The following is a 27356-nucleotide window of genomic DNA, read 5'->3' as shown; positions in this document are numbered from 1 at the left end:
AGCAAGAGAAAACAGTTTACTACATATAACTGATATTTTTTTTCCAATGCCTAACACAGCTAAATAGCAGGAACTGGCTGGAGCTGCATCTGCTTAACTTCACCAGTGAAAATTTTCTTCCCATTTTAATTTATCATTTAATATGTATCTGCCTAGTAATTATCCACGGTGTATTTTTTTCACACTGGTTGGGCAGCCTGTTGAAAATTACTGATCATTTACAGTATACTGAGTGCCTGTGAGAACCATGAGTTGTTGAGTGTCCTAATCTTGCATACAGTCAGGCCCACAGTGATCTGAACAGCAGTTCTTCATGGGAAAGAAAGGACACAACTATATAAACTATGACAAATGCAACCAACGACACAAAAAAAAATGACACGAAAAACAAGGTAGGTGCAAATATAAAGGCGCAGCAGAGCCGTGATTGCCAGTCAGGAAAACAGCTGAGTAGGAGTCTGCAGTTTAAGAAACCTCTGAAACTGCATACATTATATTTAGATTAGATGAAGGAGAGTTTCATAACTAAGTAACAAAGAGTACTGCAATTATGATATGGGCAGGTCAATAGCATAACAGAAAACATGTTCTTACTGAAGATGGTGTGCAACATTTCCCTTATCCCGAACGAAATCACACCCATTAAAAAACTCACAGGCGGTCATCCAAACGGCTCTCAGGTCAGCAGCGTACATCGGTGGTGTCATTGATTTTGGATGTGTGACTTTTTCTCCACTCTTGTGCGTTACCACTTATTGGTGAACCCTCCAGAGTTATCTGATAGAGACGGGAACGTTACCTGCATGTCCGAGGTGACTCACATGCCCTGTGCTGTGCCCGCACCCCTCCCAAACCTGGTGGCCTGGGCTTGTTGGGAGCAGCAGCTGGGGCGATGCTGTCCTGCGGCGCCTCTCCTTGCCTCCCGGCTCCATCCCCACGCCGCCGGGGCACCTACGGCTCTCCACATCACTGCAATCCTAAACACAAGACACGAGTAGGAGTTAGTACAGCGCTATTTGGGGTTTCGGTAATGATTCGGCTTCTCACGAGCCCACATTCAGTTGTGGGTTTCGCCGGCAGCCTTCAGAAACCCGCGCTGGGCGCTCGGTTGGTCTTCAACCGCCTGTCCCTGCACCGGCTGCTCCTCGGGGAGTGCATGGAACGTTCTGGAAGCCGCTTTACCTGGAAGACCTGTGTGTGTCGACGGCAAAGGGGGTGACATTCCCTGTGGAAGGGGCTTCACCCCACAAGCTGTAGCCCTGACACTTTGACAGATAATAAAGACGAGCTCCCGCTGGGTTCACAGCAAACCGCTAGGGTACAAACCCCATGGAGGCAATCGGTGTGGGGGGAAAGAAGCCAAAATTGGGCAGAACCACCCAAACGCCCACCCACAGGGACCCCTCGAGTCACTTTATGGCCAGGTGTAGGGCAGCCCCACAGCGGGCAGGGACCGGCTGGGCGTCCCCAGCCCAGCCCTCGGGGGCTCCCCTCCATGGCGGGGGGCGCAGCGCTGAGGGGAACCGGGGGGCCGGGGGAGCGAGGCAGGGCTGCAGGCAGGGCTGGCGGGGGCGGAGGCGGCGGGGAGCGTCAGCAGCCTGCGACCGGGCTGGGAGGAGGCGCTGGGCGGCCACAGCGTGTGAGGAGAGCCGGGCCGGGCCGAGCCGGGCTGGGCGTGCTGGCGGGGCTGAGCCCCGGGAGGTAACGGTAAGGACACGGTGGCCCCGGGGGGACGCCCAGGCAGGAGGTGAGGGCGCTCCCCGGTGCCCCTTTCGCTGCTGCGTTTGTGATTTTAACCCCTCACAAGTCCGGAACTGAGGCGCTGCACGCCCGAGCCGCCTCCGCCGCGTGTGGCTTGGGTTTGGGGTGTTATCTGTGTGTGAGGCAGCGCCTGCCTTCCTCATCCTCCTCATCCTCCTCAGCAGGTTCATCTCCACTCCCATGGCAGGGCTTAGCGCAGCCCTGTCCGGCAGCCGCAGCCCTGAGGGGGATGAAGGAGCCGCCAGCTCTGCGGCCACAGGGGTCAGGGAGCACAGAGACAGAGCTGGGGTTTGGTCTGACCCAGCACAAATCGTTGTAGGGATTCCCTCTGTGGGATCGCCCGGGTCACCGAGTGCAGGTCGTAGCAGTCGCAGGTGATGTAAAGTTAAGGCGAACCCAGAGGAAAATGCCAACCCCTTGCCACAAGCCACAGGTCCACCTTCACTCTCACTCCCCAGCAGCCTGTGGCAGAAATCCACACAGGCGCACCGTGACACCTGGAAGAGAAAAGGAGGGAGTGCAGCAACAGGGCATTAGGCCCTGCACTCATAACAGAATGGAAAATGACTGAAAATGCATGAAAATGACTGATGTTTGTCAACTGATGTGCTCCGTGTCATAGGGGGAGGCACTGAAGCTACCAGAGCTCCTCACAGACCCCCAGCTTACCCCAAAAATAACCTGCCAGGTGCTGAGAGCTGTCACCGGGGATGTCAGCATCCATTGTTCTGATGAGCTGCGATAAATGTAGTGCTCAAAGGGAGGCAGAGAAATTAGAAGCCAAAAGGAGAATAACTCCTTATTCCTGCAGAAGTGCTGCAGGAATGATGCTTTGCTGTAAAAGAAACGGATTGCACTCACACTCTTTCCAAATGGCATTATTCTTAACAAGAGCTGAAAACTGCATTTCATAAATAGTATCCAGACTGAGAACTACAGATGTAATTCATGAAAGATTAAGAACGTCAATATAATCAGATGGTGGAAGCTACAAAACCTGGTTAAGCATCACTGTACTATCTCACAAAGTCCAGTATGTGTACATTTCTGCGTTTATGGGATGTTCTGGCTTGTTCACCATATGTCCAGACAAGCCTGTTCTGCTTTGGTATATGAATACGTGTATTACATGTCATAAGCTTTGGAAGTTTGGGCCACAACCATTTCTGTTTCTCAGTCTCAATGACTCCAGCAGGCGATTTATAAACCCAGCTGCTTAGCAGGAAATTGAACTAAAACAAACATTGGTCAACAAAAACAGACTAGAAAAAAGTTTTTTAGTGAAAACAGTGAAGTAAGTCTTACATACTCAATACAAAAGCACCCAAACTAAGTAATTATTCCGAAACTAAAATTAGTGCTGGCCTTCATTTCTAACTTCGGGATCACCATTGCCTCATTAGTCAATTCCTTCCACAAATTGATCAACCTGCAGCTTAGGTTGTTAGCTACCTTATCTGAAAAGCAGTGCCAGGTTTTATTGTAAACTGCCTTCCAAGATCGATGTTTTCTTCTCAAAGAAAACAAAATTTAATTGTAATTCTCTAAACAGCTCTGAGAACACGGGACTAAAATGATGCAACTGTGTTTGCATTGGCTTGCAAATGGCTGTTTACGTTCGGTTACAGCACAGATCACTTCCCAGACAATTACTTTGCTCCCCCAATGGCAAATTAAAGGCTGTAATATTGCTTTTTCTTTGTACTTAGTCAAATTCATACCTAAATTAATGTGGATACTACCTTTATCTTATCTCTAAAGTTTCATTTGGAAAACTTTCAAGCAAACTTTTGCTAAGTGGTCCTAATAACTCGTGACTGATATCCAGGCAAGTAGATTGTCTTATGTTGCAAATAACCAAGGGGTGAATCAACAGAAGGAAATAAAAGTCACCATTTAACAACATACTCTAAGAGCTTGTGAACTGGAAGTGAACAGACTGCTGAAATTGATACTACCTTGCAAGTTTCCCAGTAGCATTGTGGAGCAGGCTGAGTAAATTATAATGTATTTGGTAAATTTTCTTTTAAATGTATCATATAATGCTACAAATACTGGTTATATGCAAATCAGTGGGATCTTTCCATTGATTTTAATTGAATAAACAGTGTGGCAGAGGGAGGTCCCTCAGTTTCATGGAGTTCTCTTGCTAACATCTCATTTGCACAGTGTGTACTTTTTTATATATTGGGGAAAATAAAATAACTTGTCTGTAGTTACAGCCCTATCACGATACCATAAAACTGTCTTGATGTTTATTCCCGTTTAGGTGACAGCCACCAGCCCACTACAAGACTGTCACAATGAGTTTTATTGAATATGGAGATACAATAAAGGATGGTGACACAGCTATTGTGTTCTTGGGCCACGAATCCATGTTCCCTGTGAAAGTCCAACATGGGACCGTAACTCAGACCAAGTACGGGGTCATCCGGCATTCCATGGATCTCATAGGCAAGAAGTATGGCTCCAAAGTGACCTGCAGTAAAGGAGGATGGGTTTTTATTCTTCATCCAACTCCAGAACTGTGGACTATGAATCTTCCACACAGGACACAGATTCTGTATTCCACTGACATCTCTATAATCACCATGATGTTAGAACTGAAGCCGGGCTCCATAGTCTGTGAATCAGGTAATAATTAATATGTTGAAATCCTTTATTAAGGGCTAACACCAACACTTTTCATGAAAAACAGGCTTAACTTTACATTTTGCAAAAAGTCTTTTTTTTTTTTCCATTGTGGTGTAATTTTCCCAGCCTACACATTGAGTAATTCTATTTAATTTGCACGTGGTATCAGCTGCTGTTTCTTCAACAAGCGATACTACTTCAGAGTGTTGGCCTTATGTACATGTATACCTTTGAGTACACGATTAATTCATCTTCTTAAAATAAATACATAAACATTTTTCTTTCCGTTCTCTAAAACTGTTAAGCACTTCAAAAACATTTTCAAAATATATTATTTGAATCGAAATCCAGACCTTGAATTATAAGTTAGAGATAAAACAGTTGAGGTGAAGTAGTAAAAGGCTCTGAAGACTAGAGCTTGAACGCTAGTAATAAGGGAAATAAAATGTCAATACATTCACCATGTGATGCCATGTAAGTACATACATTTCATCGTTCTCTTCCCAAGTGTGATCCACTTGTAGCACTTCAACTGCATGCAAAGCGCACTGGAGTTCTGTGATATAATGGATGATGCATTCATTAAAGTCCTGTGTTGTGTTTCTAAACTTGGTTTAGTGTATTGCCCCTTCCATGATTTTGCGTAATTCGCAAGTAAGGAGGAGTTGAATTTCATTTAGATGGATATTTTCCTAGTTAATACACTTTAAAATAATGCCTTCATGGTTTTATTGCTGCAGGCAGTATGAGGCTTGCTTGATTTGATCATGTTTCTCTAGTCTGGGAAAAAATATGAACTGTAGAGTTCGTCCTCATTTTTTTCTGGCTGTTTACTTGGAGTCTTTTTAGGAAGCAGTCCTATATGCTTCCCTCTGTAGCAAAGGATCCGCATGATGGGGTTGTACTGCACTGCATTTACTTGCATTTAACATTTCCTGTTCCCACCCATGCATAATTTTGGGCAGCTTTGGGTCCAGAATGGCTGCTTTCCAGCACAACCAAAATACCATTTATCTCTGCGTCCAGTTACACCTGCTAATAAACAGGGGGCACATGGAGCTGGCTGCTGTGTGCTGGCACTTGAAAGAGGCTAAGCCATCTAGAGAAACCTCTGGTAAAGTGGCCAAGCCCTTATGTGTTCATAATTCAGTTTGTAGGGCAATTAGGTGGTTCTGGGGCTGTCATGGAAGTAGCAGTGTTGTTCGTTGTGCAGGTCTTTACCTCTTCCCCTCCTTGCTTTGTGGGAAGAATAAATACAGAACATTGGGCTGGGGAGATGTGAGTTGCTGCACATCCTGCCTCACTTGGGACAGGTGAATGTTAAAGTACAGAGCTGCACATAAAATGTTTCCAGTAATGTCAAAGGTACCTCGATGAAAATCTTTAAAAGCTCATTTATCTAAACAGCTAAGAAATGGAAACACTTGGTGAGGTAACCAGTCCAGATTGCCAGAAATGTTATGAGTCAAAAGTTGTAGCTACAAACAATCCTTTTGCTAATGGGAAACTGTCCCCAGGTTTATTTTAATGTCTGTGCTGTTCTAATGAAAGTATTTTAATTTCAGCTTTCTAGGACAAGTGGACAGTTTTACTACTGCAGTTGAGCTTGTTGTGTTTGTATTGCCTGAAACATTCACTGTATGTGAAGAAAAAAGGAGCATTGTGTCAAATTCATCTGGTTAATCTTGAAGCAAGAGCTTTACTGCAAATTTGCACACAACTGACCAGAAGTGGTGATTTGAATTAAAAAATTGTACATGTATTGACGACAGGAGCCTCCTGTGTGATGATGTAACCTACTTTGGTGGCATCCAAAATTAGACCGTGTTCAGTGATCCAAAATCATTAGTTCTAGATTAACCTCGCGTGACCTAGAAGGAGTTAGCCAATGATGTTTAATAGGAACAAGACAGGAAATCTGGCCTAATAATGACATTTGAGTCTGCTTCCTCCCATTGCTGCTGGCTTTAGATGTATATTGAGCATTAATTAGCATGGAGGTCTGTCTTTTTTGTTATCTGAACACGTAGCTGCTGTAGGGATGGGCAAAGCAGGCACAATAAACAGGCCAGGCTCTTTTCCCTGTGTCTTAGAACTGTAACAGGAATGTAGCCAGGGCAAGCAAGCAGAATTGTGGAGTAATCTGCACACCTGTGTTAAGAACAAGTGGATAAAGTAAGGTGAAATGTCCTCTGTGTCGTGTTAGCATGCTGGGAATTCCAGTATACGTGAGCTTTTGTGTGTGCTTAGAAGAAATCAGGCAAACAACCAGAAGGCTCAATTTGGTGTTGCTTCAGTTGTGCAGTTTAAACTGATTAATAATGATTTGTCACAAGTGATATAAACATATTAATACAGTTTTTACTATTTTAATTATCTCTAATAAATACATAAAGAGTAAGCTTGTCAGCGGCACATGCATAATTAAAGTGATCCAAGCATACTCTATTGAGGCTATAAGGAAACTCAGCATCTGCCCGATGTTCCATGATGGAGGCACAGGAATATGATCTGCTAATTGCTAATTTATGACAGTATGCTGAGATTTTAAAACCATTATCGCTGTTGTTGGAGCTAAGATCTCTTGAAAGTATTGGTCCCTGATATTTGGAATTGACCTCCTGAAGGAGTCTTTAGCAGCCCGATCTTCCCAGAATTAAAGGGTACTTGAGGTAGCTGCTAAAATACCTGCTGTGGGTGGCCTGGTAGTATGAAACTTTCATTCTCATCAGGTAACTCTGGTCTTACTTGTGTTCCTTGCATGCACAAGTCCCTGTTTAAATAAAGGAATAAACAGAGTCTTTATTTCGTGCCACCACACTCTCTAAAACTAAACTTGATGTCAACTTCCAAGGCAAGGCTATTCTCAGCCCAGTGATTACAGCTGCCTATAGGATAATAACACCATTTAACAAAAGAATTTGAGGTTTTCAAATTTATTTTTATACTACATTGGTACAAATATGAAACCTTTCAGATGCTTTGGCCAAACCAAAGTATGTAAAAACTTTTTTTTTTTTTCTTTTTCCTTTTTTTTCCCAGTGACCACTTACATAGGCTTTTTTGCTGTCCTCTCTCCCTGGTTAGACCTAAACAATTATCTGTCCTAACCCTCTGAATTACCCTGGAAATGCAGTACAGCACTGTGTAACCTTGTTTAATCTGATAAATCTAAGAATTATTTTGGCTTCGACAGAGCGTTGTATTCAGACAAAATGTAATTTAGTCAAAAGTATTCAAACCACCATCCCACTGATCCGTTAGCATTCAACAAAATCAGACTCACATGAGCAAAAATGTTAATTGGATTTTTTGCTTCCCTCCAGCTAAATCCCAAATTAAAAATTGCTAAACCCTGGTCACTGCCACAGAGCAATGGATTTCTGAAGCCACAGACAGGATTTCTGAAGGCTGAGGGCAGTACCCTGGGTCCTCATGGCTTCTTTGTGGAGGAATAACAAGAGCCCCTGGCTAGTCTTACACTAGAGCTTCTCCAATACAGTTATGAAATTTTCAACCTCATGGTCTGAGCATAGATTTTGTTAAGAGTACGCTCATAAAAAAATAATGAGGACTTAATGATTAATGGGTACTTAATAAATGATTAATAGTGTATTGTGGAGTCCCAGCAAGTCAGCTGTAATGCCCTGACTCCTCTGACTTTTTGACAAACACTGCTCATGTCTGCACCATCTCTGTGGCAGAAGTGCAAGTAAACTGTTTGCAGCTGTATCTTGTGTGTAAAGTGCAGACCAAAGCTTTGTAACTATTAATTTGATTTTGGAACATACGCTAATTAACTTTATGTTTCCCACATCTACCTCTTAGCAGCTGTTCACGTTAGAGTGAGAGAAGAAGTCAAAAACCCGATCCTGGTGTGACACCTTTTGAAGCAGAAGAAAGGCCTCATCAGGACACGTCAGAGAACATTGTATTCTCTCGGCATACCAAAGACCTAAACCAAAACTGGGGCCACTTGAGGCATCACTCTGATGCATGCAGCCTTGCAGCAGGGCTGCAGCTGATGAGAAATGCTGTTCATGCCCCAAAGTGTTTGTTTCCAGACTTCCAGGCTTGCTTTCATCTTACCATTTCACTTGGCTACCAAGTGTATTTCTCCTGCAGCTCCGAACTGCACGATGCTACACCCATTTTGCAGATCTCCCCATAAGGAGCTCTGACTCCTGAATCTCTAAGAGCAAATTCTTTTCAGTCTTTACATTCCCATTCCTTTTGTAGGCAATGCCAGTCTTAAAAACTTGCACACTGTTAGTGCCCCGACTCCTGGATCTGGTCAGTGATCAGCGACCCTCTCTGGCCTCCTGCTTCCTAAAACGCCTGTTTCGGCAGCGTGTCCTCAACAGACAGACAAGGGAAAGGGCTAATCTCCTTCCTTGTCATTCTTTCCCTCCCACTCCTCTTCCCTCCCTCCATCCCAGCTCTTGCTGCCTCTCATTTCTGCCACCGTTTGTGCCTTTGACTGTCTTCACGGTAAGATCTCCAGGTTAGCTTCCATCAGATGCTTAAGATCTCTTTATATATTTGCTCAAAGTGATTAATGACTCCCCTGTTACATAAACTTGTCATGTACAGTGAGCAGTCTTCCTCTGCTCTGCCTTTCTTGACAGATCCTAGCTGTGGAGTTGTTAGCTCTGTCTAAAGATTAATTTTCCTCTGGGTTTGAGGCTCCATCCGTTCTCGTGGCTGACTCATGACCTCTCTTACTATTTGCTGGGTTTAAGCATGGTAGCTAGGAGACCAACACAGCAACACTGCCATTGTTTTGTTGTATTTGCCCATTTTAGAATACCTTGAGTAGCCAAATGCTGCACCACATACTTCAGTTCTGTTGAAATATCACTAGGCACTGTATTGATCCAGTATTTAATAGCTCTTCATAGTTATCACTGTTCCTGTTTTCAAGCTATATGAACTTCAGGGTGCACTTGCAAGCTTCCCCAGCTTTATTCTGGATTACAAAGCTGCCGTAATAAACTTGGCAAGTATTTTGCAGGTGCACAGCTCTAAACTTTATGGGTTATAAATCACAATGTGTACTTTTTTTTTAAAGAAAGTAGTATCCATGAAGAGAAATCTGGGGGGAAGGCAAGCCAAGTGATAGCTTGCACTGAGAAAACGTAGTGGAACACAACATCAGGTCTCCTGTGTCACAGCATGGCTGGGATCGCAGGGGTGTAGGCAAATATCCTTTGTAATACAAAAACCAGACTGAACAGAAAACAGTGTAAAAATGTGCTCTCTTGCTCAGCTCTCAGTCAAGTGCTATGTTTGGTGCTGGGGTAACACTCGTCTGTGTCTTGTCAGTGTCCTGATGTGCATCACTCCAGTACTGAAATAGCAGGTGATGGTTTTGAAGGGGTCAGATGTTGGCTGCAGCAGGTTTGAAAAGGTGAGAAATGATCTTAACGTGGACATTGCCTCAAGGCTGAGGTGTGTGAAGGCTTCTCTGTGGAAAACCTGTCACTTGAATAAGCAGAGAGTGGGAAGAACAAATCTTCTTGAGGTCAGGGGAATGGTCGAGTTCTTCATCTGATCAATACTTTGCTGTCTCTAATTCAAAAGGACGTATCAATAGGCACTGAGCTGTTGTTTCACCTCGGTGTCCACTTGTTAGGATATAAATCCTTCTAAAACTGCTCTGGTTTCCTTGTCTTGGGAGAGGGGAGAAACATTCCCCGGAGCTCAGATGAGCCTGGGAAGGGAAGAACAGCACGTTGCTGTATCTGCAGGGCCACTAGCCAGCTAACCATGGTTTTAACATGGAATCTTAATTCATGCCTTTGGATTGAGATGGACTGCTTTCCTGGTCCACATCCTGATTCCTCGCATAGTTCTTCTTCCTCAAATTCTCAGCTTTGAGCTTTGAGCATAGCCTACTGTGGACCCTGTGGCGTCTCATTAAATGCCTACAATGCAGATGTCTGCTTTTTGACCGAGATGTTTAAAGTCACAAAAATCAATGTAAAAGTGCATTATACTTTCGCAAGTCATAGGTGCAACGGCCAGGGTGAGATTCACAGATCGTGTTTCTTCATCTAAATGAGCTCTAAAACATCAGCTGTGCTGGTAAGGATTCCTTTGGTACTGTTTGAGTTATTCCAGTTTTACCTCTCTTGCAGAGCCTTTTTATGATTAATTTGCTCTCGTTAAATGGCTATTGTCCTGTGATAGAGAGCAAATGGTTTCTCAGGCTATTTATAGTGCAAACTGCCAGAAAGGCAAGTATCCTGCTGTAAAAATTCTTGCCCTACCTTCTGCTTTCAGGGCCAAATCAGGAACAGGCATTTCACTGTGCCCATGAATGAAGAGAAATGAAAATCTATTCAAGTCCATCCAGTTCTTAGCTTGCCTCTTCTGATAGAAATACTCATTTGGGGCATTCAAGGTTTTGTTCTTTTGTATGCAGGTAATTCAGCTACAGTATTTCAGGTTTGGTAGTGTTCTTCCAGTCCATGTTTTCAGCAGTGCTCCTTACATTTTGCTGCTTCCCTGGCAGGTGCTATATCATGCTAGGGTTGCCTTTCATTTCCCAAGGAATTCTGAACCTGGCTGGAACTTATTTCAGGCTGGTGCCTAGGTGTCACGTGTTGCTGAACCCTGCTTTTTTCTACAGTGATTTTGAAATGAGGACAGAGAGAAATTGGAAAGGAATTGAGAAGGTGGTGAGAAGATTCGGATGTTGGATATTGCAGATTTGCAAAGGAGGAGGTGAAAATAAACCTTCATTTCCCCATCTATAACAGCAGAGAAGCATACCCCTGCCTTCTACAGACAGTGCTGACTGGGTTTTAGGAAACTGGGTCTGGGAACTGCCAGACCCTTGGTGAGGATACTCTTGATGAACCACAGCAAACTATCAGGCACATGGGAGTTGAGGGTCTTCATTATTTCACAGGATTGGGTTCAGAATCCCCGGTCTTTTGAAGAAAAGAAGAAAATTTGCAATAGTGGGTGATTCATAGCCATCTTGTTCTTTGTTTCCTGCAGTTTTGAGAGTGTTGTCAAGGAGAAGGCAGGCAGCATCTTCAGAAATACTCTCATTAGTGATGTTAGCATGATAGAATTTGATGGAGTAAAGTGTGATCCGTGTGTATTATTCTCATGTTTGCAGCAGCCCAGTCAACAACAAATAATTCCTGGCAACCTTGTCTAACAAAAGCTCAGTCTGTGAGGCATGCCTGCAAGCAGTGACTTCCAACGTCCTGTTTTTGGTTCTGGTTTTGGCTTGGATTGTTTATGGATTAAAAAAAAAAAAAGAGTAACAGAAAATAAGCCAAAAAATCTTAATGGGATTTCCTTCCAGTATCTTCTCTGGTGTTTTTAAAAGCTAATTTGAAAGGAAAGTGATTAAAAATGTGAAAGAGTATGAACAAGGAAATCGGATACATGCGCAAGCTGCCTCTCCTTTCTGCTCATATCCCAGCTGTGCTGACAGACCTTCTGCTCGCTCTTGCAGATTAGCTGAGAAGGATGCAGAAAGCGGGCAGCATTACCCGTTTGAAAGGTAAAATAATTAAATTTGGTGAGGTTGCAGAAGTTCTCAGCTGTGCAATCCTGCCTGCTGGCCTGAAACGGAAAGGCAGAATTTCAGTCATTTTAGCATCCCATGGGCATCGCTGCTTTTATCGTTAGAAGACAATCAGTGAGATGCTGTTTCTTTGCTATGTAAGTATATCAGAGAGTTTTGGCAACCACGTGGCTGCTGTGATACCATTGCCTGTTGTGAACAGGGAGAATGCCGACGTTTAGAGCTGACAGGTGCCGTGAGCAGTTTTCCACATGTGCACACAGAGCTGCCATTTGCCTTTTGTTTGCTTTAATCCTGGCACGTATGCATGCATTTTCACGTTAAATAAATGTTTGTGCCACAGATTCTCTCTTCCCTTGGACCTCTTTGGGGCCAGTGCTGAAATTGTAGGTCCTTCTCTGCCTAATCTGCCCCATTAGAGCTGGGGGAGTTGCTGGCCTGCCTGCTGGGGTCACAACCCTCGCAGAGGGGAGCCGAGGAGCGGTGCCCATTCTGCAGCTCATTTGCTTGATCCCATGGCAAGCCCGGGCCCTGAGCTCTGTTTACAGTCTGAACGGCTCCCTTTTCAGAGCTGTCAGATTAAATGCAGTGCCACAGCAATATTTCTCCCCTTCTGTGACTAGAGGGAAAGAGCCTTGGATCTGTCAGTAAACTCTGACTTCCTGTATGGTTAGGGGAAGTATTGCTCCAATTAAGCAGCACACCAGCCTCTGTGTCCCCTAATTAACTTCCTCTCCGCAGTCTCTAAGCTTTCTCTGCTACTGCTGTACTTCAGGTTCTGTCTTTAAAAAAAAGAAAAAAAAAAAACTTCTAAAATCTATGCCAGTTAAAAGAACTTGCTTCAGGCTGAAATACAGCCTGAACCGTCACTGAAGATAGCTAGAAATAGATTTTCTTTTTACAGGAGAAATGTGCTCCCAGTACAGAATTATAAATCAATAAACACGGATAATTTGGGGTAGCTGTGGGGTTTTGAGTTTGGGGGGTTATTCTGCTAAATGCCATTTCAGTGAGTAATTTGCAAGGCAAATTGGTATATGGGTGTTTTTTTTAGTGAAATGGTTATTAGTCATTCATCTAGTTAATACGCCAATGGATCATTAAAAATAAGTTTCCTAAATTATCAAATTAAAACAAGAAAAAAAGTTTGTCTTCATAGTTAGTCCCTCACTGTACATGGTAATTATGGACAGTTGCAGGTATGTGATGGCTCTCGTTAAACTCCATGAAGGTTGTGCAGGCACGTGGATAGGTAAGTCACTTGAGTAATCAGCTCATTTGGTCAGTGTGGCTGCAAGGAGCTGAAGGCCTTAGTTTTCAATAATTGCAGTGTGAGCCAAGGGTGCCCAGTGTTTTAAGAGGCAGTACACGTGTCCATGCAAAAAATTTGGCCTTTAGGACCAGTAGGGTTTTAAAACACAGACCCTTGCCAACATCTCTTCTTTGTTTTAACAGAGTTTGAGGTTTTGAAAATGCTCAACTTTGCCTTCATCTCTTTTTACCCTAGAAGAGTCTGGCACTTTAAGAAAAAAAAATATCTCTGGTTAATTTTCCTGAATGTTTCCTGTTGGGTTTGATCCCTCGTGTCCTGTTGTGGCTCTTGTTAGAGCTATAGTTGGCCCTTGGCATTATTTTAAATAATGCTGTGAGGACCCTGAAGACTGTTTACTAGATCATTCAGTCTCCTTGTTGGGGAAGGACTGCTCTCTTTCGGTAGTTTAACCTACAATTTGTCTTCATTTTGGTTTCGAGTAGTGTTCCAAACAGCTGGACTGATAGAGAAGACCACCATGCTAACGTGGAGCACTGTCAGAAGGCATTTCACGAGCTCTTTTTCTTTTCCAGGTACAGGCAGCGGATCTCTCTCCCACGCTCTCATCAGGACAGTGGCTCCCACAGGGCACCTGTACACTGTGGAGTTCCACCAACAGCGGGCTGAGAAGGCCAGGGAGGAGTTTCGGGAGCACGGGGTGGAGCATCTGGTGACTGTGACCAACCAGGACGTCTGCAAGAATGGGTTTGGTGTCTCAAACATTGCAGATGCTGTGTTCCTAGATATTCCGTCTCCATGGGAAGCCATAGGACATGCGAAGGCAGCATTAAAAGCTGAAGGTAACCGCACTGATCTCTTTTTAGGACGTACTGTGCATGCACACATCTCTGCCTCTGAGCTATATGCTAGATCTGCTCCTTTCCATTGTGTGATTGCTGTTCTCAAATGTCAGTCTGTAGGCATCTCAAAGGATGAAAAACCTTAAAAGAAGTCTGCGATTTACAGCAAAAGATTTGAAAAGAGAGCAACTTTTTCCTACAAGCCTGTGCTAGCTGCTACAATTAGCAGGGGCAGGTTGCTTAAAAAAAAAAAAAAAAAGGAAAAACTTTTAAAAAAAAAAAACAACACAACACGTTTGAAGCTTTGTCAAGTGCATTTTGCTAGATCTGAGCGTGTGTGGGCAGCAGCAGCAACAATGAATGCTGAAAGCAAATTTCTTTGGCACTTCAGTGGAAAGGTGTTTGTATAGAAGGTGTTCAGAAGCACTTTACATCAATCATTGCAGATTTGGACCTATTTAACAGAGCTCTCCATTGGTAATGTTAAAGAAAATGTGGTTGTACTTAAATATGCTTGCCAATTTCTGCCTTAAATCTCTGCTGTTGGAGGTAATGAGAAGTTTGCCATTGGTAACAGCAGGAACTGAACATAAAGGCTGTTCCAGCTTGTGCCAGCTATTCCTGGACAGTGACAGCAGGTGGGAACTGCTATTGAGCAATTGGATGGCTTTTTTCAGTTTATAATAAATCGTTTCCCTATTGAAAAATAAACTTAAGTGAACAGATCATTCTTTTATCCTGGAACAAGTTTTCCTCTAATTATTGTTATAACATTGTAGCAGTACTGGTGTGAATCTCAGCTAAGGTAGGCCAGGCTGCTCCCAGCTACAAAAGTGGCTTTGCTAGTGAAGGAAGTGTAGGGAGCAGAACCCAGCCCCGTGCTGGGACACAAGTTTAGTAGAACACTGACTTCAGGTAAATTGCTAGGTCTTCCTGAAATCACAGCATTTCAACTTGTTCTTAAAGGTCACTGAATGTGCACTACCTTGCTGAGTCAGGACCAACCCCAGCGTTAGGCTCCCTCTGGAAAATCTTCAAGAAAGCTTTCCAATACTATCATAATCCATTCTTTCTTTTAAAAGTAAATAAATAGAGACTCATTAGCACTCTACCTGCAAGGGTTACAGCTGCTTTTGTAGCTGCTTTCCAGTGTGTCCTGGGAAGAAAATAATTTTCACTGCACTGTACAATGTCCTTCCCATGCTCAAATTATCTAATCTAGTGAGCACAACACTCAGCTGACTTCCCAGCTTAGAAGGCGCTGCATTGCGCAGTCCAATTTGAATTATTTAAGTGGTGCATGTTTAGAATACTAAGCAGAGCTGCTTGAGCAGCTCCAGGATTTGAATCCCTGTCTCACTTCAGCATTTGAAATCCTAGAAAAGGATTTCTGTACATTCTAAATCTGGCCAAAGTGGCCATATTCTTTGTCTATATTTGCCTGTGCTACAAGGTTACATCTGCTTAGCCAATATAAAATATATTTTAAAACTCCGTATTTTTATGTTTGTCAAGTGGCATCACACATGTTAGGTACCAGTCGAGAGGGAAAGCTGCTGATCCTTGCTGCAGTTTTCACTGCAAATAGCCACCAGTGTCTGAGACCTGGTGTAGGTCTATGGCTCATCTTCTGTGTTTCATAGTACCTGGTTGAGCCGTGGAGCTTTTGTTTTGTTTTGTTTTTACATAAAAACAAAAGCTGTTTTTTGTGTATAGGCAATTGCAATAGCAGTAGATACAAACTTACACATGCCTCTGTTTTATTCCAAATCATGTGGGTAGTTTTTGTTTGTTTGTTTTTGGTTGGTTGATCTGGTTTTCTGTTTTGTTTTGTTTTTTGTTTGTTTTACTGCTGTAAAATCTAAAATATGATAGAAGAGTACTGTAAGTGCTTCTCTTTCCCTACTGCCAGCAGATTATTTCATAGTGCTCCTTTGTTTTGTTTTTAAATAGTTAAAGCTCTTCTGCAATAAGAACAGTTTGTGCACGTACTGCTGATGTTCACTGCTGTTCCAAGGGTTAGTATAATGATAGGGCATCACTGGAGGAAAGGAGTCGTTCCATTCTTTTCCCTCCATGCCCTCTCACTCACATCTGGACAGGGTCACATTGTGGGTTTTACTGCGATGCACAACGCTAATATTGCAGCTGTGCTGCCAGAAAGTGGTCATTCATTCCCCAAAGTCTTAAGGTGCTTAGAATGAAGTCAGGGCTGAAGAAATGCAATACGTAGCATCAGCTAGCCTCCTCTTTAAAACCACACTGTTCATTATGGAGTTTTCAGCTGAGACAGTGTGTAAGAGAGAGTTCTTAACCTTAACAAATCCTTATCAAATCAGTATTTTCTCTCCTGCTTAGGCTCAAGATCCTGAATCTTGCAGCTCCTAGTAGGCTGAGTGCTAATGATCCTCTTCACAGGGTACACTTATCACTCACGTTATGCCTTACAGTAGGCTGTAAATGTGCTGCTTACAATAGCTTGGCCTCCCATTTAAAGCACTGCCAATTTGTGAAGAGCTAGAAGGATAAAAATGCACAGAGAGCTTGTGACTAGAAGGTTCTTGTTCCCTAGTGATGCGCTCTGCTGATGATGTTCAGGCTTGCATCTCAGCTGCATCCTTCTGTGCTCATTTCACCAGTCACGCTTTCGAGCAGAAATGCTGCTTGTAGTACCTCTCAGACACTGCTGCACTGCAGAACTTGCCTTCATTCCCAGGCTTGCACTGTTTTCCTTTAGGAGCATCAGCTGATGAATGTGTTTCTGTAGTCATGACTGCTCTTCGCGTTATCTGACCTTGGTGGTTTTGCAAAGTTGCTGTTAACCCCTTTGGGCTTATTTAAAAAAAAAAAAAAGAAACACAATGGGGAAAAAAAAGTGAGGTAACAAACATATCCTACAGTTCTTAAATACCGTGAAACTTTTGACTCAGTCATCTCACAGCTGAATACTGTAGTGCTTTGATTATAATTCTGCACCCACCTACTCTGCTCTCATAAATATTGCCTATTTCTTCCAAGGCCATGGAAGATGATGCATTTGTGTAATAATTTTCCTACAGGTCTTAAATTTTCAGATAGGGAGATGGAAAAATACAGCCATATATTAGGCTGGATGGGCCTCTTGCATTAATAAATCCGTCCTTGGTGGTGCTTAAATTAGCAGTCTGAGTAACAAACGTATTACAACCCCCCCTCTGTTATTTCCATTCTTTATATTAACAATATTACTCTTACATCCAGACTTTCCACTCCCTTTTAAGTGTCATAAAGCCCATAAATTATGAGCTTGTCAAATTATGATCCATGGTAGATCATGTGAATCGGGTAACGTGGTGCTGTCAGATCTCCCCCAAAACTCTGCGGGGGAAGTCCCCTCTGACCACCTCCCATATGTATTTTCCTGCCATCACAGAAGCCCTTCAGCAATATTCTACTCTTTGCAGTTGCTTTTTATTTCCAAAGTCTTTTGTTTGTTTTGCTTGTTCACAGTGGAGTTAAAACAGGTAGGTCTTGCTTGCAATTTTTGCTCTAGCACAGCCATCGATTGTTGTCCTAACCTGCCGGGTTTGGTTCTTACAGTTGATGTATAAGCAAATAAATAATATCTCATCCTCCCAGCAGCCTGTGGTGTAGGTAAGGCATTGCTTGGTTTTGCTAGTTTCAATTTTCATTTGGGCTCGCCTCCCTCCTCCCCTGAGCTTTCAGGGAATACCAGTTCCATGTACAAAGCCTCACTGGCTATTTTTCTTGAGGCCCAGAGGTTATTCACGGTCCCGTTTTTCAACCACCCAGGTGTGGCTTGGAGGAGCAGCTGAAATCCCCAGCCACAAGTCTCAGGGTAGGGAGAACCCCAGGCTGAATGACGCCGAGAGGGCAGCGACACGAGGCCTGTGCTGGCTGGGCTCAGGCTCCCTCAGGAGCACGCAGGGGATGTGTTAGGGCAGGAAGTGGAGCCTTGCAGTCTGGCATGCCGTCTAGACTGCCTTCCTCCACCCATGCGGGTGGTACTCAAGGCAATATCAATGCTTCTGTCCACAGGAGATTGTTTAGGGATAAATGGATGAAGCCACGAGTGCTTGCAAAGTTTCATCACCAGCCTATACTAGCGTGGCACCTGCTGTGATTTGAAGGAGAATTCACTCAAGGTGAGGTTAAAAATCCACAAACTAAATCGAAACAGCCTCTCAGTGTTGAGGGGCCGTTTGGTCAAGAGCAGAGCTGCCCCACTAGAGTCTGCTATCATCCAGCTCCCAAGCACGGGCTGTTTGCTGGGCCAACCCCCGTTGTTTTGTGTTGTTGGAGGGCATTAACCTAGCTCAGGTCTGTCAGGGATTGTTGGGTCAGGTGCCCACAATGGGTCTGGCCCCATACCCAGAAGCAGAAGTGATTCTCTCACGTGTGAGTCCAGCAGGATTCCTGCATCGTAATCCATGTTGAGGAAGGCTGGCCCAAATCGCTGGCCTTTGCACAGCTTGTAGGAAGTAGCTGGGGATGAAAGGAACCTTAAAGGAAGTGTTAGGTTTTATTCCCCAGTTTGGAGCCAACTGATATTTAGTTTTTGTACATGCTTTTGCCAGCCTGGTCCCAGTGAGCAGGAATGAATTCCTCTGGAAGGATGTACCTACAAACATGGAGGTTAAGGTCACATTTGCAGAAAAACACATCAAGCTCCTATTAATGAGCTGGCAAGTGATTCGGAGAAAATTTTCTTTTCTGAATCAAGAAACATCCTTTAATTTCTTCCGACAGCCAAATCCTCTAATTTCACTTGTCAGGGAAGCTACATCAAATCGCCCACGAGCACACTCACTTAAAGGACGTTCTGTCCCCTTTTTCAGAGGCAATATTTTTAGCGTCCTACTAGCTCAGAGTAAATGCCATGGTGATGCTGCTCGGTGACTCTTCTTGCCTCGCCCCTACATAATGTTAATGCCTGTGTCGTCTTTTTCTTCCATGCGATCTTTGTAACGCAATCTTCCAATTACCACGATGCACTGAGATCCCAAAACCCAGAGCTGTGTTCTTTTACCAGAAATAAAAATGCTGTGCTGTATTCTGTACGTCACGGAATCGTTTCCAAAATTATGGGCTCCAGAGCTCAATGGTGCTGCACTACATATGTTCTTTTCACATCCTCTGAATAATACTGGGATGATGAAAAAACCTAGCAGAGAGCTCGTGACTCATGCTACAACCTGCAGAAGAGAGGGTACGTAACTTGGACGCATGTTTTCGTGTCATGAGTTGGAGTTCTTGTCAGCTGGGCAGCACTTCCAGCTTTTCCATACTGGAAACCTATGGCAGAGTTTAGCTGAGTAGAAATGGTAGAAATGCCAGTCCTTGCTCAGACAAACCAGAAACCAAATTGCTTGTTGGAGTTGCACAGGAACATACCAGGAACTGCTCTTGAAAGAGGAGCAACTTTCAAGGCACTGATCTCTGAGATAGCAGGGTGTGTCCCGTGATTATGAGTTAGATACTGTCTGTTCCATGTTTTAAAAATGTACAGTGCTATGTAGATGCAAATCCTCTGGTATTTCCCCCCCTTCCCTTAAGCTCTCTCCTCTAATTGTTCCAATTGTACTTTAATTTTCATACGCTTTTGACCCTACTGCTGGTTACAATGACTGCCAGGACTGTGTGGGCTCATTTCAGCCTACAGATTCAGGAGGTTTAAACTCTCCATTAAATGTTTCAAACTCACTCCCTGTAAAATTGAAGGTGGAAAAAGAAATTTAAGTCTTTAATACAGACTCATTATTCTCTTCTCCTCAACTGTAGCACTTGTCAGATGCATTATACATGAATAAACACATTTTTAGACAGCTCTTCAGATCAAAAAGCTCACACAGCTTCCCAATGCGAACAGGATTCATCTCAGATAATTACTGTATCAATTTATGATGACACACAGATCTCATTAAACAAATTTGGGAATGGTAGCTCTCCGAAAAGGAGAGCTCTGAGAGAACACGAACCTGGTTTGTACTCAGAAGTCTGAGTTCAGTTGTTTTTCCTGCTCTCTAGTCTAGTCTACCCCTTTGTCATCCGCAGACGGCGCAGCATTCCCCAGCGAGCTGAAAGGGAGGCAGTACATGTCTTTTCTTCCTTCATTAAGGAATCCTTGGCACGGCAAGACAAAGCACTGCATATTCAAGCCCTTTAAGCCCTAAATGCCTCTTGATGTGTAAAGGACAAGAGGGCTCTCAGAGAATCTGAGCATTGTGAGTGCTGAAATCTAGATTTATGTCTGTTTGGTGGTTGTGACAGAAAGGGTGTTGCCTAGCTGGTAATCCTGCAGGGGTGCAGAGGGCAGCCTGCGGAGAATTCAGAAGCATTTGGGCTGCTGAGGACAGCATCGCTGCTCCTGGAGCAGAAGAGCATGTCCTGCTCAGTGCTTCCTCTTGCTCAGAGTCCACCCTTTCGCAACTCATAATGCATCGTGTCAATTGAAGCTCCTCAAGTCTTTCTATTTTAGGCAGTCTCTGTTAAGTCTGGAGCTGCAATTTCATTTTTGCCTTCCAACCTTCTGCTAATTGCAGCCTTCCAACCTTTTGTTAACACCTGCCTAATCAGACACGTCCAGCCTGCCAGTCAAATCCAGCCTGCGGATGGTGTGGGGAGGAGAAAGCAGAGGACACCCCCTTCCCCCTTTGCTGCCATCCATAAAGACAGATGCTTGGGGGTTCTGCTTCTAAGCTGTTTGTAGGTATATTTGTTCGGGAGGAACGTATAATAATAACCAAAGCAATAGGTACTAAGGGGAAAAAATGCAATTGCAAAAGCTAATAAAGCCCACTCAGTTATGTGGAATAGCAGCTGTGTTACCCTGTTTTATCACTCTTCATACCTGGGAATCTCCCAGCAGTGCAGTAAGTGAAATAACTTTCATTTTGCACCTCCCACCTGGAGCTCAGCTATTACAAGCAAGAACTTTCTTCTTCTCTACGAAGTGGCTTGAAAGCCCATTTTCTGTACCCCTGCTTCCCCCAGGCAGTCTGCCTTGCAGGAGGGCAGCCTGATAAATCAGCACCAAGTTTGGTGCTGACGTGCTGCAGTCAGCTGACGGCTCGGAGGCAAGATGAAGGTTGCTCGGGCTTTAATTGAAGGCTCGACAAGAACCGTAGGCGGGCCTGCAGCTTGTATTGCAGCAGTGCGTGCAGGCTCCTTGCTGCTCAGTAAATCCACAGCATGTGAACTCGAAAGCCGAAGGATGTCTTGAAATCCTTGTGGTTGGAACAAATAAGGAGAGCTGCCGTACTGTAAATGTAAATATATTTCCAGTTTTTGTTTTGGTGCAAAACACCAGAAAAGCAAGGCGTGAATGAAGTAGTAGTAAGTCTCTGATCTCCCCACAAATTCTTTCTCTGCAGACAAAGAGTCTCTGTGAGCTGACATTTAGCTCAGCTAGACGTTTGTTCAGTTCCGTACACAGTAAGAACGCAGCAGCTTTCTAAATAACCTGTGTGCATTACAGTAGCTTTCTAATTATGTAACGGGAATTTCTTCTTGGGCTTTTCTCTTTTGCATCTACAGACGTGGCAGAAATGTGCTCTGCTCTGGCCAGAAGGGACGAGCTGTTGGATTCAAAACCGTTCTGGTAGCCCTGGCCACCCTGCTAAACACAGAAATCTAATTTCACGGGAGCTAGCAGACTGGGCGTGCAATTAAATTGGCATCACCAGAGTTGGTTAATAATGACACATACCAGCATTAATTTTGCAGGTGATTATTAGATTGTTTTTTAATTGTCACTCCGGGGAACTACTTGTCCAGGGTGCTTTGTTCTGAAGATGCGTGATAAGAACCCCTGGCTGCAGGGACTTTATTCCAGGACTAAAATTAAATCCCTGTTAGTGTGTGGTGGATTAATGGTCATGGAAAGTGTTCTTCCCCAATCGGTACCCAGCACATCATTGCTGCACAGTAACTGGAGTGCTGCACTGACGCTTGCAGACCTGATGCTTTCTTTTTTTAGAGATATGACTTTAGAAACGAGAAAGGAAAAAAAAGGGGGGGAGTTTGAGATAAAGCAGACTTCGTGTAGTCCCAGCATAGCCTCTATTTTTAGCAGGAGGCTTTGCTCTCACTTGCATGGGTTCTTTAACTGCTTAGGCAACTGGTGTTGGAAGGCTCGACTGGATGAGCCTGGGAGAGGGCTGGGAAGGAATGCAAATCAGGTCAGCAAACATTTTCATCTAATTGTACTAAGTGAAACAATAGCTGAAGCTGCATTGTCCAGCTCTCCTTCCCCCAGCACAAAAGCTTTTCAGGAAGGGCAGTCGCCTTGTGGGACGCTGTGTCCTGGGAGAAAGCACATGCCCTGGCTTTATGGCAGACAGTGTCCTTATAATTCTTTGATCTGATTTGGCTGTGGCTTTTCAGAGTAAATCTGAATCCTTCTATTCTCAGCTGCTAAGGTGACATTGGAGCCAGCAGAAAGTTGTAGGGGGCCTATTAGTTCTCCCTATTTAGAATCAAAAATGAGCCATGGGCAGATGAGGAGACGAGTGTTAGTTTATCACTTAAAAGCTTATCCTAGAGTTTTGAAACGTTTGCTGTGAAACTGCCCGATGTGCTATTCAGTAAATTTTAATGCTCGAGAGACGCGCTCGTCATCTTGACTAAAAGGGTAAAGCCTTAGCAGCGCTCCTTCTATGGCCTGGAGAGATTACTTCATTCTGCACACGCATACCATCGTCCTCAAATAAACACAGCCGCTTTTGTCAGGGTGTGTGTGCACGCACACTTATATTCTAATGAAGGCGACTCTGTACAGTGTGTGAAGAATGACTTCTGGCTTTGTGTAGGTGCCAACGGCAGCTCAGTGCCTCGGTCCAGAGTAGTGGGCAGTGGTTCGAAAGGGATCGACATTAACAGTTTTATCGTGAACAAATGTGATGGGCAGCACTGTGTTTGGAAGATGAATGAATCTGCCACTGCAATTTTTGAAGGGTCTGAAGCATCTTGTAAAGTCATCCGTGTTTGATTTTGACACTTTTAAAACCCGCACAGTTGCCTCACGAAGATTTTTTCGGAATATTCACACTTCTGTATAACAGTATTTTTATGTGCAGCTGAGAAGATTCAAAAAGAAAAAGAAAAAGTGCTTCGTTTTGGTTTTTACCCTCTTTTTCCACTTCCTGCCTTATTTTGTAGGTGGCCGCATCTGCTCGTTCTCCCCCTGCATTGAACAAGTCCAGAGAACCTGCCTAGCAATGGAGGAATATGGTTTCACAGAGATTAACACCTTGGAAATTCTGCTCCGAGTGTACAACGTAAGGACAATTAGCCTGCAAATCCCTGACCTTGGAAAAGCAGCCGAGGATAATTCTAGCGCTGGCTTTGACAGCAGCAACCCATCAAACCAAGGTAGCCCCTGCACTAATCTGCAGCAAGGAACTGTGCAGTTCAAAAGCGGCGTGCCGCAGAAGGAAATGGTCGGTCACACCGGGTACCTGACCTTTGCCACCAAGAGCCTCTTTTAGTCCATGGCGAGTCTGTGCAGTTCGGAGTGCTTTGTGTGTTTGTGTGTGTTTGCTGTTTTCATGGTTCCTTCTTGTAGGGCATCCAAGTTTTTACTTGTCAGGGAATTCCATATATAGTCAGATTTGGATGGAATATGCTTTGTTTAAATAGCACACAAGCATTAAGCAGAGCAGCATTAAGGGAATGCTGGAACTCTGGAACCGTGCTCCACTTGCCATCAGAAAGGAGATAAATTAATAGGGAAGGGCCATTCACTGGAATCTGCAGAATAAAGATCCCTCCTGATAAGAAAGTAAAACAAACAGCATACCAATCACAAATAAACGGATTTTTTTCCTCCTCTTTATTGAGTTACTTTCCTCATTTTATGTTGTTATTTTTTCTGAGCACCACTAGATACTTTTTTTAAAAAAAAATATCTTCTCTTTAACACACTTTCACTAACTAGTGTGTGCGTTTTTCTTAGGAATGTGAAAGTGCCTCCTTGCTTCGTTTTAGATATGAAAGTTGCAAGGTCATGTGTTTGCCAGCATGGCTGATCACAGAATCAGTGTTTCCTTGGAGCAGAGTTCAGCTGCACAGAGGGTTATTGGCAGCGCTCAGGAGCACAGCCTCTTACTCCATTCTGGCATCTGCAAATCATTTCGGTTACACAGAGGTCAAATAAGCATGCTAATTGTTGGATTTGGATTAAAATAGTAGATTGTGATCGATTTGTAGTAGAAATTTGGACCTGGATTTGTACTGTAATCTTCTAATAGATCATCAGCTGTCATTGTGATGAGTCCACTGCAAAAATTCACTGAATGGCTGGTTAATGTTACCCGAACAGTAAGCAGTGTGGCTGAGGTTCAGTTTGCTTGGTGTTATTTGTGCGTTATGGTGTGTTATATTCCTGCGGCTGAATGATGAAAGTGTTGCTTTCGGCAGGATTTCTGTCTCCAAATTGCAACAATAATGCAAACTTAGCAAAATCATCAACCAGCTTTATTTAGTAAGGTTTTAGACTTTTACTCTTCCATTTACTCTTCAGTCTTCCATATAAGGCTGGTGGGTGTGATGAACTTTTTGAATGCTGGATTACATTTTATATTCATGGAGTAAAATAATTATGCAAATATATGAAGTTCCTTGTTTCTTTCTTTTTAATGAATTCACAAATATTTTTGTTCCAGCCTCTATTTGGCTGCACTTTGCATTTAGTACCTGAATTTGGTGTATGAAAAGTAACCGTTCACAAACTGCTGCCTGAACATTTGAACCTGATATCCCTCCCCCATTCCCGACAAAAATAAACAAAGCTAAGCTTTTAACGTGTTATAGCAGAATGCTAATCCATAACGGTTTAAAGAAAGCTCAACCGATCACGACAGCAAAGATAAACTGCTGAGCAGATTAAAGGCAGAAAGCAATTCTGTTGGAGTAAATCAGTTATGTAAGCAGGCCTGCTATTGTCGCTTTTCTCCGGAAATAATGTGGAAGTTCTGCTTCTACTGCTGTGGAGGTCCTCCAGGAAGGCATGCAGTGAACAGCTAACACGGAGCTGTTTGGGAGCTGTGTTATGTGTACACGTGTGCACCTTTGGGTGTGCTTAACCTGCCACCACAGAAGTAATACTAAAGTACTCAGGTAAGCCAGAAGAAAGCATGAGGAAATGCAAAGTTGGTGCTACCAGAGCATTCTTAACTCACCTGAAGGTCATCCTCACTTTCTGACAAGTGCGGTCCCCAAGCTTCACTAGGGATAATTCCAGCCTTAGGCTTGATTCCTTTTCCCGACAGACTTTATTTTAAAATAGTGTAACATTAAGGACTAAAGAGGAACAAAGTCATGTTTCTGTCTTGCAAATAGACATGGAATGGAAACACTGATGCGTCTTCATGGAGCTTGAAACAAGGCTGGTGCTTCTTTGCTACAAAGCACAATTCAAAACCCCTTGAAATAAACCATTGACTTTGCACGGTCCCATATTGATTTGATCCCTGCTGAGGAAGGGCAAGCATTGCGTAAGAGGAGGATTTAATTTCTGTCTTTGCAATATTAAAAAGGCTTCTGTGTTTTTGTTGCCAATCAGGGCCACGGCCAGCACCACACCACTTCCTGCTGTTGTTTTGTTGTAGGGTCGCAGGGAGGACCCCACGCTGGCCAGCATGGGCGGCACTGTGCTGCCAGCACCCCGCTGTCTAATTCTGCTTAGGATCACCCGTGTTTTACATTCTGCCTCTAATTGCTGCCAAAAGTGGTAAATCAGAAGTTTTTCAGTGGGTTTTTCCTGCCACGCTGGGGGAATCTGCCTGGGCCACGCTTTCAAAGACTCATTTCTCCTTTTAATGCATTTTAGTCCAGTCTAGAAGGAAACATCTCTTCTTCCTGACCTGACACAGTTCACTCACACATCGTCAGGCCTCATATTTTCACTGCTGGCTCTGCGCCTGGATCCCTCAGCTGTTGTGGACAAGCACCAATACACGTCTCTGCTTGACAGCCAGGTTCGACTTGTCCTGTTGTGCTCTGTGCCCTACAAGCCAGCAGTCTCAGGCACCTTGCAACCTACAAGGCAAACAGTCATGACTAAGACGAGGCTTGTGAAACACTGAGAGGCCTGCTGTTGTTCGCTGTTTAGCTGTGCTTTAATTAAAGTATTGCAGATCTCTATCTCATTGTGGTTGTTTCCTGCTTACCTGTTAGCACACAACCTTTCCTCTGCTCAGAAATCCTGCTGGAGAACCTTAAAGGGATAAAGTAGCAAAAATGCTCTGAACTTCCTCTTTTCTCAGTGTCCTGCTCTGAGCTCTCCGTAGGTGCTGTGGGATACGTGATGGTGAGGAGATGGCTCTTGCTGGGAAGCGTTCCAGAGATGAGGGTTCTGGTTCGCTTGCTCCCTTGAGAGCACATCTGTGCTCCATTAGTCCTGGTGAGCGGGACGACTGCGGAAGTCAGGGTGACCCAGGGAGGCGGGGGGCTCGGAGATGCAGCGAGCCTTGCAAACACCACCGCGCACCCCAGCAGAGCCTGCATCACTCAGGTGCACAAGTGCCCCAGGCAGCCCACGTCTTCGTGCCTTGCCAGCTTCCTTCTGAACACAGACTGGGACAACTCCGAGCTGCTGCACTGCTGTAAGGTGGTGGTGAGTGCTCCGAGCTCACCTCCGGTGCCAGCGGGAGCAGGGCAGGCTCAGGAAAGGAGGGCTGAGAAAAAAATTGCTGGGCTCTCAGAGGCCGTTGCAGGGCTCCACCTCGGCTCCTGCTTGCGCAAGGATGAGCGAGGCGCCATGAGAGCGAAGTGGGAGAGTCAGCATTGCATAACCATGATGTTACACCAAAGGTACGTGCAGCTGTGAGCTCCTCGCGGGGAGGAAGGGGGTGACTCCGCTACCAGCAAGCTCTGTCTGTGTCACCATGAGGGAAAGCGTTCACATGCTGCTGGCCTCCTGAGTGCTCCTGAACAACTGTGCTGTTCGGATGCCAAAACACAGGAGCCAGATTGTGTTATTTCCTTTCTCCCTACATGACGGCTTCTGAACTGGAATGAATCGGCCTCAGTATCAGTGCAGGGAACAAATAAACCTTGAATGAAATTGTCACACAAAAACAATCCTCCTCACTGGTATTTACCTGCGTATCTCCCCCAGGAGCTCCGCGTCCCCTTGGTGGCTGCTGAGGACACGCTGTTCTCTGCAGATGGGCAGCAGCTTTCAACTCCTAGGTCAGCTGGCTGATACACTGATAGAAATAAATGCAGAAGGCTGTGCTGGCCTGTGGGAGTGTTTAATTGTGCCTCTGTGTTCCTCACCTGGCTCCTAAAGCAGGCA

The 27356-nt window shown here is 44.3% G+C and overlaps 1 protein-coding gene and 1 long non-coding RNA gene across 3 annotated transcripts; one reads left to right on the top strand and one right to left on the bottom strand.

Annotated features, from left to right (window-relative positions):
* Positions 1-1556: 1556 nt before the first annotated feature.
* On the top strand, positions 1557-24665 carry TRMT61A (tRNA methyltransferase 61A). 2 transcript variants are annotated; one of them, XM_068682658.1, is made up of 4 exons: positions 1557-1707; positions 4031-4395; positions 13790-14056; positions 23216-24665. In XM_068682658.1, exons 2-4 carry the CDS (start codon positions 4065-4067, stop codon positions 23542-23544), a joined length of 927 nt encoding a protein of 308 aa, XP_068538759.1. In that variant the 5' UTR covers positions 1557-1707; positions 4031-4064; the 3' UTR covers positions 23545-24665. The 2 variants fall into 2 exon arrangements, with proteins under 2 accessions (XP_068538759.1, XP_068538760.1); XM_068682659.1 differs by having other exon boundaries at positions 1605-1747.
* LOC137856849 (uncharacterized) lies at positions 24377-27307 on the bottom strand. Its single transcript, XR_011096824.1, has 2 exons — positions 27160-27307; positions 24377-26095 (listed from the first exon to the last, which is right to left on the bottom strand). It is a non-coding gene; the product is annotated as an uncharacterized lncRNA (long non-coding RNA).
* Between the last annotated feature and the right edge of the window lie 49 nt (positions 27308-27356).

This window comes from Anas acuta, chromosome 5 (assembly GCF_963932015.1).
Source record: "Anas acuta chromosome 5, bAnaAcu1.1, whole genome shotgun sequence".
NCBI classification, from domain to species: Eukaryota; Metazoa; Chordata; class Aves; order Anseriformes; family Anatidae; genus Anas; species Anas acuta.
This window is presented reverse-complemented; position numbering and strand designations above follow the sequence as displayed.